The sequence below is a fragment of the Salvelinus fontinalis genome, chromosome 36 (genome assembly GCF_029448725.1).
Source record: "Salvelinus fontinalis isolate EN_2023a chromosome 36, ASM2944872v1, whole genome shotgun sequence".
NCBI lineage: Eukaryota > Metazoa > Chordata > Actinopteri > Salmoniformes > Salmonidae > Salvelinus > Salvelinus fontinalis.
In genome coordinates, this window is record NC_074700.1 from 7810306 (window position 1) to 7821411 (window position 11106).

Sequence of the window (11106 nt, forward strand, 5' to 3'; positions counted from 1 at the left end):
TAAGGACTTGAAGCGAAGCTGCCATCTCTATCAGCGCCATCTTTCAAGTTCTTGGGAAGTTCTTCGTGGTTACTCTAACGTGAGAAGGCACAATATATTTTAAAAAATGTATAGAGATGAGATGTTTACATGTTGGTTGTTCTGGCGAAAGATGTACTATGATTTCTTTGTTTGAAAATAATTGTGTTAGAATGAATACATTTTGTATGCAAATATCACCAGCCTTTTCTATGCTACAATCATATGCCATGGATTAAACATGACCCATATGGAAACAAACCTGAAATTAAAAAAAGATTGTCTGCGATTAATTACTAATTAAAAATCCAACAATGTTTGACATGTCTACTGCATACTTAATCCTAGTCTAGGCTTGGTGAAATGGAGCAGAGCACATTGGGACAGTAATACCTCCCATCATACTGCTAATAAAACTGTATATAGACACGGCTTGCATCTTAAAAGACACTCCTCCTCCACGCTTTAGATATTATGTTTATATCAAGCCCCTAATTATTTCCTTTGTTTCGCCAGATGTCCACTCCTGTGCTGGTAACAGGTGGCCACTTGTTTAATTAGTCCACTTGATGAAGCAGGACCAGAGATTAAGGAAATAAATTAACATGTACTCTTGGTAGAACATTTTCATATCATAAAATGACTTAAAGAAATTAAAGAAATATGTTATTGGTGTTGACCACCCTTGATGTGTAAGAATTAGGCCTATTTTATCTTCATCAATGATTTTGTAAACTCACTCAGACATACATGAAGTATGTGGACATGTCTGAGCATGGGCATATAGGGTATGTTTCAAGTTTAAGTTTAATCAAGTTTAATTGGTTAATTAAAAAATCCATTGCCATTGTCTAATCTGCACACAAAACGACCAACTATCACAGTATGGACAAAGGGATCTGTTTTAGCTCAGTCCCTGACTAGAAGCGTATTGTGCAACATGTTTATCTCATGGCGTGTGTACTTATAACATGCATACAATGCATTGTTATACAATTCACTGTAACACAAAGCATATTTTACTTATTTAAGGTCAATTGGAATGTCACTGGATTAGATAATAGCCCCACAGTAACCATAAACTGATTATGAAGCATTTTTACTTTGTAAATGTAAAGACGGAAATTGCCTCTACAGGTGTACGACCTTAATTTGATCACTCTTTTGTTGTTGAGGTTTTTCCATTGCAGGAAAAGAGGATGAGCTTTATGATGTTCATAAATTCACTGAAAACCCGTACTAACACATGGTTATCTTAACAGTATTGTACTTTCCATGTAGCCTCCAGCTAATAGCCTAACCGCTGATCACGCAACATTATGGACTAAATGTTCCAATCCTGTTGCTACCGGATTATTTAGCTTAAACGATACTTGTCAAATTAAGATACTACATCTGTATTTCAGCTTTTCTTGGGCATCCAAAAGGCTCATCACTCATAGGAGTTTGTGAGGAACGCACTCCATACTTGTTGCCAGTTTAGATCGTCTGGAAGACAACAATGGTAGCATAAATTAAATTCTGGGTTCATGCACACATTATGAATGCTTCATTGAGTTGTTAAGACCTGGGGTTAGGGACAATTGACAAAGACAACCCACATATTGTTTTACTGAATTCAACAGTGAATATTCATAACTACATACTTTGTTGGGTTTTGACTTTAGACACATTGTGTAAAAACAGTGCCTGACTAAAATGAAGGGCCTGTTAAATGTATCTCCCTTAAAGTTTTTGGGGTGCAGGACTTTGCTCCAACCCTACTCTAACACCTGACTGAGCTAATAAAGGTCCTGATGAGTAGTTGACTAGTAGTACCAAATGTGTTTTAGCAGGGTTGGTGCGAAAGCCTGCACACCCAGTAGCTCTCCAGTAGGAGGATTGGCCACCTATGAGGTACATTAATTAGCAAGTAATAACAACAAAACACATTTAAGAACTTAGTTCCAGCATTTATTTAGTAAATAATCATGTGTATTGGCAGCATTCATATTCCCATGATTAAAACAATGGTTTTTTTCTTAATTGTCAAAGAAAATGAATATAATTATAACCTGAGACACAGAAAATAACCAACATGTATGACATTAACTTTAAATTCGGTCTTCCCAAAACAGATTTGAACTGAACAATTTTTTAAAAGCTCAAACTGAATTTCAAATCATTTAATTCCATCAGTTAAAAACCTTTTTTAAATCGACATTTTTCCCTGAAATTGATTCTCAAATGGACAATATTAGGCCCAAATTGATGTTCCATTTCTTATGCCATATCTGTAAGTTAACTAAATGTTAGAATTTTCAGAATATAGGTATTATGGGTACAATAAAAAACAGTAATGGTTTGTAGGTAATGTAAAATGTAGGTGGCTATTTGAAATGCATGTGTATGCGAGGCAATGTATGTGAGGCATACCAACATCTTAAGAGACATTCCCTTTAAATATATATATTATGTTGAGTATACAGACATCTACATTATATTTAAGTTATGGAGATACATTTCAATTGAACTCAATGAAATTCAATTCCATCTTACTGCAACCTCTTGAGGACAAAAGAGTCTTAAGCTTCAAGCCTCTATACATTCTAATGCATCCTCAAGTCAATCTGATGTCAGGTTGGAGCCCAATTCATTACACAACAGTCAGGAATATATGTATGATATATGCACAACACATTTATGATCTACTGTATATATGCATTATTCTTAATTACATTGAGAAAGAAAAGATGCTGCAGCAAAAAGGCCTAACGAGAATCATTTAGCCAAAAGCATGAGTCAGCACAACATTGGTATTTCAAGCTGATATCTCAAACTGTAAAATATTGGTGTTCTTACATGTAAAAATAAATATGTAAACAACAGGTAATGTAACCTGAACATGCATGAATCATGTGTCAATTACATGTATTCAATTTTTTAAATAGACGTATGCCGCAACTACAAGACTCAATACAGATGTAGGATCTTAATTTGATTACCCAGTTGCAGGAGAACTTTCCTGCAATGGAGAAAATTGTATTTGAGGTTTTAAAAGGTTTCTGAAGTTTGTAATTTCCACTTTGACATTTTAGACCTGATTTTTCCTCATGAAAAATGTATCAATTCAACAAAAACGTCAATTAATTATAATCCACATAATTCACGTCCTGTTGTTGCAGGATAATTGTTCGTGCTGTAGCAAACTGGGTCAAATTAAGATCCTACATCTGTATATGTGGACTCTCCTTCCTAGTATATTTGTAATTTAGCATAGACACTCATCTAGAGCCACTTATTCAAAGTGAATTATAATAAGGGGGCTAAAGAACCAAATAAAAAAAGCCTTGTAAGTAGATCTATGTTAATGGCTATGGCAAAGGTTCATGGCAAATTCCTTACTAAAATAAAAAAGTGCTAAATTCAAATATCATGGGATGTAATAAAGTGCTGATTTCAGTAGCACGAAGTTGAATGATTACAGAGGAAGTGGTACATTACATTATATAGTGTCATAAGACAATGGAGCATCCATCACGAGTGATCAAGTTAGGAAGGAGATAACGTTTAAGAAGGGGAGGGCTAGGGAGTGTAGAAGACACACATGAGAACAGCAGGGGACCTAGCATCAAGCCCGGTGGGATACCAGTTGATGTAATGAGGATATAGCTTCTCACCAAGGTCCTTTTTAGACTTAAAGTTGATGTAGTGTTAAAAAATATTTTTGTACATACATCTATGGTTTAAGACAGTTGGTGGCACTCCTATTGGTGACGAGCCATTGACAAATATTTCAAGTCTAAACGAAAAACATGTATTTTGTATTATTGTAACATTAACATTCCCCATATATGATGCATCCTATATGATGAAGGAAGTAAAGAGTAGAAAACATACTACAATATCAACCAGGAAATTCAAATTAAAGACCCTATTGTTATTACAACAAAAAAAAGATTCCAGCGTCCACTGCCATTTACGACCAATCGAGGTACAGAAAAGGAGAAACTAGAAATATGACGGACAATTTACAGCAGCTTTCCCCACATTCAACATAAGAACAAATCAACATCAATCAGTGCCTACTCACATGTACAGTGTTCTGAGACTCCACTAGGTCTCACATTAGGTACAGGAGATTCAACGTTATTATCATACATTCAATTCATTAAAAATAATGATCAACTCAACAAGTGATGAGAACATTGAAATAAAAATCAAGAAAACTTAAAAGAGGAGTAATTCTTCAAAGAATTCTACAGCATGTGTACTGTATATTGAAAAAATGTGGAATGTGTACAAAAAATATAGAGGTAATATATCAGTGCATATGCACAATGTTACAGCCAAGTGTACAACAACAGATACATATAAATACAAGTATTTGGTATAGCTTGAAATAAATATTGATACAATCCACTTGTTTCACTGTGACTCCCCATTGGGCCATTTTTCATATCATCTTCATTGGTAAGGTTAAATAATTTGGCAATAGACAGTGTGGAGGTTTGAAAAAGTCTCAAGCAAACATAGTGTTTTATAACGGATGACTTTCTAGCATTGTGAGATGTTTTTAATCATGGATATCTGTGAAAGTTCAGCACTTCTGTGGAAATGTTGTCTAATTGATAGTAATGAAAGTGGAACACAAGACATTACCGCTGTGAATGGAAAATAAGTCATGGTTGGTTACTATGTAGTTAAAATTAAGGTGTTACTAGTGGTAAATATTTTTTGTAGGAGCATCTTTAAAAAAAATCTTTAAAATAAATATGAGTGTAAACAGTAAAGCAAAGGAACCCTTGGACCATATAATTCTGGAATGCAGTTAAATTATGGTTCTGCTCTACAATTTAGCAATCCATAAACCATCTTGCCCACCACTTGATAGCCAACTTCTTCCCAAAATTATTACTTATAAAGCCTTCTGTAAAAAGTGTGTATCCACACCATTTGGGAGACTGACTAAAAGTGTCATGGCACAAATTATAGAAAAATTAGGCTGTGTATTGGGTACAGAGTTAGGGTTAATATTTAGGGTCGTTTGAAGGTCTACATGGCCCTACAATCAACTTGAGGTTCTTAGTGATTTCCTTTTGAGTTTCTCTCAAAAGCAATTTCCCTTTAAAGTGGTTTCCGCAGTGGGACAATAGAGCACAATGGAGCCCCTAGTAATGATTAGAAAGGGGACTAGGTTGCACTTGGTAACATGTCCTCGACTCTTGCAGAAGTTTGTGATCCAGTTCAGGCACTGTCAAACCTACGTCCTATAGAGAAAGACAAAAAGACTGTGTGTATCCACTGGCCAACCAAGACTACCACCGAGCTTAGATGGCACGAAACAGGGAGGTGAAGGCAGGCGGGGGGTGCTGAAAGTGTGCACAGTGTATTCTCTGTCAGATGGCAGCCTATCGTCTGGTTCGAAGTGGAACAGAGCTCCTTCACTTATCTACACGTGAGTGCGGAATTGGTGGGGAAAGGTCAGCGGTTGCCTGCTCCTCAACGGGATGAACCACAGGACTTTCCAGGTAGTGCCAAATACCTCAGCCAGAGTCCGCTGCCAGGATTCCTTTGATCCACCACCAGCCCCGACCCTGTGAAAGAGAAAGGAAAAATAATTTGCACAAGCATGCAAGTCCGAATGGTCCCTAAAGAGAAAAACAGAGGTCCCAACACTAACTCTTGTGGAACACCAAATTCAACGAAATGGTACTGAGATGATTTGTCAACTAGCAGGCTGGACAAATTGTTTCTATTCAGATAAGTAAAACATGAAACTGAAGAGGCTGTCCACAGAGCCCAACAAAGTCTGCAAGTACTAAGAGGATTTTCTTGTCCCTTGTATCAAAGGCAGCACAAAGGAGCAAAACCATTGTACTTACATTTTATTTGAGAAGTTAGCCATTTTCTCAATGGTGGTGGTGTCCTGTTAGGGGGTCACACAAGAGGGAAATAGTTTAAACAGTGAACATATTTGAGTAGTTTGCATGATCACAGACTGCCCTGGAACATTTATTTGCATTAATTAACAGGATGTGTGCTACTTAGCCAGGTAAACCTCTTCAAGTGGAGGCCTTACACACAAAGCGATTCACCAAACAGAAAACACACCAACTGCAAATGAGACTTTTTTTTTAAATGAACCTTTACTTAACTTAGGCAAGTCAGTTAGGAACAAACTCTAATTTACAATGACGGTCTACCCCGGCCAAACCCTAACCTGGACGACGCTGCATTAATGCACCTGCCCACCTGTGCGGATTTCCAAAGGTTTCCAAAGTCAAGATGTTTTCTGAAAAGGACCTCTATCTGTTTAATCAACAATCAAAACACCTAACTATTACATGACTCTGCGTTTACTGTACATTTGTAACATATTGTTATCATCTTATTCCTGTTAGCTTGTTTTCTCGGTTAATAACAAACAACTGACCAACATCCTGCCATTGCCCTTCCTCCTTACCATATGTTTTGTTGTATTAAAATAGCCAATAGCTTCTGGTGGCGTACATCTATACATTGAGACTTGGAGGTGTAGGGATTTGTCCAATCAGCAAATCTTTTACTAAGCCTGTTCACAGGTCTGTGCAACAACAAGACGAGTGAGTATTGGACTAACTAGGCCTTCCTAAGCTGCGAGAAGAACCCATGTTTACCTACAGGGACAATAATGGCTTAGCAGTCCAGATGGTTTTAGTCAGCTGGGCTCACATTTAAGCTTTTAAGTCTATTGCACCTTGGTGTTGGTTCATTACATCCTGTCAATCCACTCACAGAGGTTAAAGGTGAGGGCTCATCTAGGTCATGACAGCCAAGGACACAGTAAAGTTTACAAACACATCCTAATATTCCAACTACTTCGAGAGCAATAGGTAACAATCTGGTCTAAGTGTGGATACACTAGTCACATACCCAGGGAACAGAACTGAGGCTGAATGGCATACATCAGTAAACAGTGCATAACATGCTACTTTGACATACAGTGCATTCGGGAAAGTATTCAGACCCCTTCACTTTTTTCACATTTTGTTATATTACAGCCTTATTCTAAAATTTCTTCTAATCGTTTTTCCCCCCTCATCAATGTACACACAATATCCCATAATGACAAAGTGAAAACAGGTTTTTAGAAATATTTTCAAAGTTATAAAATAACAACAGAAATACCTTATTTACATAAGTATTCAGACCCTTTGCTATGAGACTTGAAATTGAGCTCAGAGGCATCCTGTTTCCACTGATCATCCTTGAGATGTTTCTACAACTTTATTGGAGTCCACCTGTGGTAAATTCAATTGATTGGACATGATGGGGCGGCAGGGTAGCCTAGTGGTTAGAGCGTTGGACTAGTAACTGAAAGATTGCAAGTTCAAATCCCCGAGCTGACAAGGTACAAATCTGTTGTTCTGCCCCTGAACAGGCAGTTAACCCACTGTTCCTAGGCTGTCATTGAAAATAAGAATTTGTTCTTAACTGATTTGCCTAGTTAAGTAAAGGTAAAAAATATATAACAAAAATTTGGAAAGGCACACACGTCTATATAAGGTCCCACAGTTGACAGTGCATGGCTGTCAGCTGGCTGCCTGGCCAAACTGAGCAATCGGGGGACAAGAACCTGATGGTCACTGACAGAGCTCTCTGTGGAGATGGGAGAACCTTCCAGAAGGATCTCTGCTGCACCACCAATCAGGCCTTTATGGTAGAGTGACCAGATGGAAGCCACTCCTCAGTAAAAGGCACATGACAGCCTGCTTGGAGTTTGCCAAAAGGCAGCTAAAGGACTCTCAGACCATGAGAAACAAGATTTTCTGGTCTGATGAAACCAAGCGAACTCTTTGGCCTGAATGCCTGAATGCCAAGCGTCACATCAGGAAGAAATCAGGCCCTGGCCATTACCATCCCTACGGTGAAGCATGGTGGTGGCAACACCATGCTGTGGGGATGCTTTTCAGCAGCAGGGACTGGGAGACTAGTCTAGATTGAGGGAAAGATGAACAGAGCAAAGTACAGAGAGATCCTTGATGAAAACCTGCTCCGGAGAGCTCAGGACCTCAGACTGGGGCGAAGGCTCACCTTCCAACAGGAAAACAACCAAGACACAGCCAAGACAATGCAGAAGTGCCTTCGGGACAAGTCCTTGAATGTCCTTGAGTGGCCCAGTTAGAACCCGGACTTGAACCCGATCGAACATCTCTGGAGAGACCTAAAAATAGCTGTGCAGTGACACTCCCCATCCAACCTGACAGAGCTGGAGAGATCTGCAGAGAAGAATGGGAGAAACTCCCCAAATACAGGTGTGCCAAGAAGACTCAAGGCTGTAATTGCTGCCAAAGGTGCTTCAACAAAGTACTGAGTAAAGGGTCTGAATACTTATGTAAATGTGATATTTCCGTTTTTTTTATATATGCATTTGCAAAAATGTCTAAAAACCTGTTTTTGTTTTGTCATTATGGGATATTATGTATAGATTGATGAGGGGGAAAAAAATATTTAATCAATTTTAGAATAAAGCTGTTACGTAACAAAATGTGGAAAAAGAGAAGGGGTCTGAAGACTTTCCGAATGCACAGTATAACAACAACTCTGATATTTACCTGACCACAATTTTCTGACCACAATCTGTAATGAGAGACAGTAGAGAGATTTGACTCACTGTCAGGATGCCAGCGAGCTGAGTATAGAAAAGGCTGCTCATGCCTCCGAACATCACCAGACCCATGATCGCAGACACTCGTATCAGGGCGAGCTCGTGACGTGCAGTAAACGCCTCCTATGAGAGAACAACCAGAATAGGCCAAAGTCAACTTCACAGCACCATGCACATACCCCCGTCCTCCTTTCACACATTCAGCATACCATCTCCATTCAAATATTAATCATCAAAACATAGACGGGAGAGTGCTTTTTATGCGTCTAACAGTCAGGGATCTGTAAGAACTTGATACCATACTTTCCAAGGAAATAGTCAAATCTTGACTTAGAAGGTAATCAAAAACTGTGACGAAATGCTTCCTTGTGATCGCTTTTACCAAATAGAACCAAGTCATGATTCAAACCATGTAGGGTTCTGTCCGGTGATAAATTCCTTGAATTAATGCTAGTTCAGTGTTGATAAGGCCTCACTTTTCATTCTTGACTTTACCTGGTCCAATGTGGTTAAGGGCTGGAAGTAATAGTACTGGCAGAAGTCCAGAGCCAGGGTGAACAAACTGAGGACCTGTGTGTAAAAACAGAGCTGCAAAAAGAGCCAGTGGTTGTCCTCCCCTACACAATTATTGATCCTGCCAGGAGACAAGAGGGAGAAACAATACATTTTACAGGACTGCTCATAGGCCTAGTTACAAGCTAGTCAAATATCAAGCAGATTTTCCTAAGAGGATCAACTTTTTTTTAGGCATAAACCGTTCAATTAACTGTCTATTGCTTTTAGCAATGTGGCAAATGGAAATCCTGGGGGTGCTGCTAGAGAAGAGGTGCAGTGTGGGGTGTAAATACTGTACAGGCGGCCCCATCTCTTGGCCAGTTCGAGGAAAGACTATATCACCATCAGCTCTTTGAATGCTACACAAAATTCCCCCCCACAAAGAGCTGCCCTGTATAGCTGAATCTCCTAGGGGAGTGATAGAAGTGTCTGAAGCCTTACCATGGACAGTGGTGGTCCATTCTACGTACACAATGACCACAACGACTGCAGTGGTGGGACCTTTTTGGTCTCATCATGTTGCACTTGCTACACATTTCCCACTGCTCTCGCTCTGAAACAAAGTAACAAAAAAGGTCTCCGTGTCATGACTGACCATGTCAAATTATATACTTTTGTCATATAAAAAAAACGTATATATCAGCGGATCTTCTATCTGTATTCATGACACAGAGGGAGAGGCTGTGGAATGCCACATTACCTGAGTGAGGGATGTGGGGGTCGGTTGGGAGTCTGCCAGGGTCGGCTGTAGAAGCTCTGAAAAGTGCTGCCATACAGAAGGCTGATGCTGAGTAGTAACCTAGGAGGAGAGGAACAGGATGACTATAGCAGTAAAAGTCTTTGTTTAGTCAGAAATAACTCCTGGTCTGTGGGATTGATACTCACTGACAACCAAGGCCCAGTGGATATGACCCTCATAGAAATGTGGCAGCAGCACCAACTTGGGGACGAAGAAGGAGTTGTAGAGCCAGATGGCCAACACCACACTGATGCAGAACCAGCCCATGGGGTCCACCACAAAGTGCAGCCGAAGCTTCATGGTTCCTGTGACTTGGGGACACAGAGAGACGAAGTGTCATAACCTTCCCTGGAGAAAAAGATATGGATATGCCCATTGGCAGCTTATGATCAGTGTTAATCAATAGGTTAGGATGCACTTGTGAAGGTCTTACTCAATAAAAATTTAGCTCATAGTCAACGTTATCTCACTTTCTCATTCTCTTCTGATTCTTATCGGATGCCTGTGTACATCATGAACCAATGATGACATGTTAGTGTGCACCTCCCACCCATAAGTCACATTATGATACACATACACACACACAATAATGCAATACATTCTGATTGTACCATAACATACTGACACTTTACTAGCTAGCAAAATATTTTCTGAAAGTAGTCCATGTCAAGCATACAAGGTAGACAGTAGACACATGAAAAATATATTGATTACTGGCGAGCTTTTCTGACAGGTAGCTAGCTAGCTACGCGCGGGCTTGGTCTTTGTAGATAGCTAGCTAGAAGTAACAGATCACAATGTAGCTAGCTATCACATTACTTTAGTTCCTCCACCTACACGTCAAGCTGGGGATATATATTCCTAAAATTCAGAGGGTTACCCACTTATTAGTACTGTCTTTTCCAATGAGTCCACCGGTTCAGTTCTTAGTGGGTACTTCCGTGGAGATGCCGCAAATGAAATATTCTGTGACTGTGTTATGATTTGTTGTCAGAAAGATTAGTCCTGCTGCCACCTACTGGAGGTGCGTTCGAACTTTTTTTGTATAATGTATTTTTTTGTAAGCCAAATAAAATATTATTCTGGTAGTGTTATTTGTATGATTTATCTAATATATATATATTGCAAAAAATAAATGTAATTGTCCCAGCATGCGATCTGAGGT

The 11106-nt window shown here is 39.2% G+C and overlaps 1 protein-coding gene across 1 annotated transcript; it reads right to left on the minus strand.

Moving 5' to 3' along the window:
* Positions 1–1949: 1949 nt before the first annotated feature.
* On the minus strand, positions 1950–10948 carry LOC129835135 (palmitoyltransferase ZDHHC21-like). The gene is made up of 8 exons (XM_055900541.1): positions 10826–10948; positions 10088–10252; positions 9903–10001; positions 9644–9755; positions 9143–9281; positions 8654–8770; positions 5883–5926; positions 1950–5594 (listed from the first exon to the last, which is right to left on the minus strand). The coding sequence occupies exons 2-8, from the start codon at positions 10239–10241 to the stop codon at positions 5450–5452; spliced, it is 810 nt and encodes a 269-aa protein (XP_055756516.1). The 5' UTR covers positions 10242–10252; positions 10826–10948; the 3' UTR covers positions 1950–5449.
* Between the last annotated feature and the right edge of the window lie 158 nt (positions 10949–11106).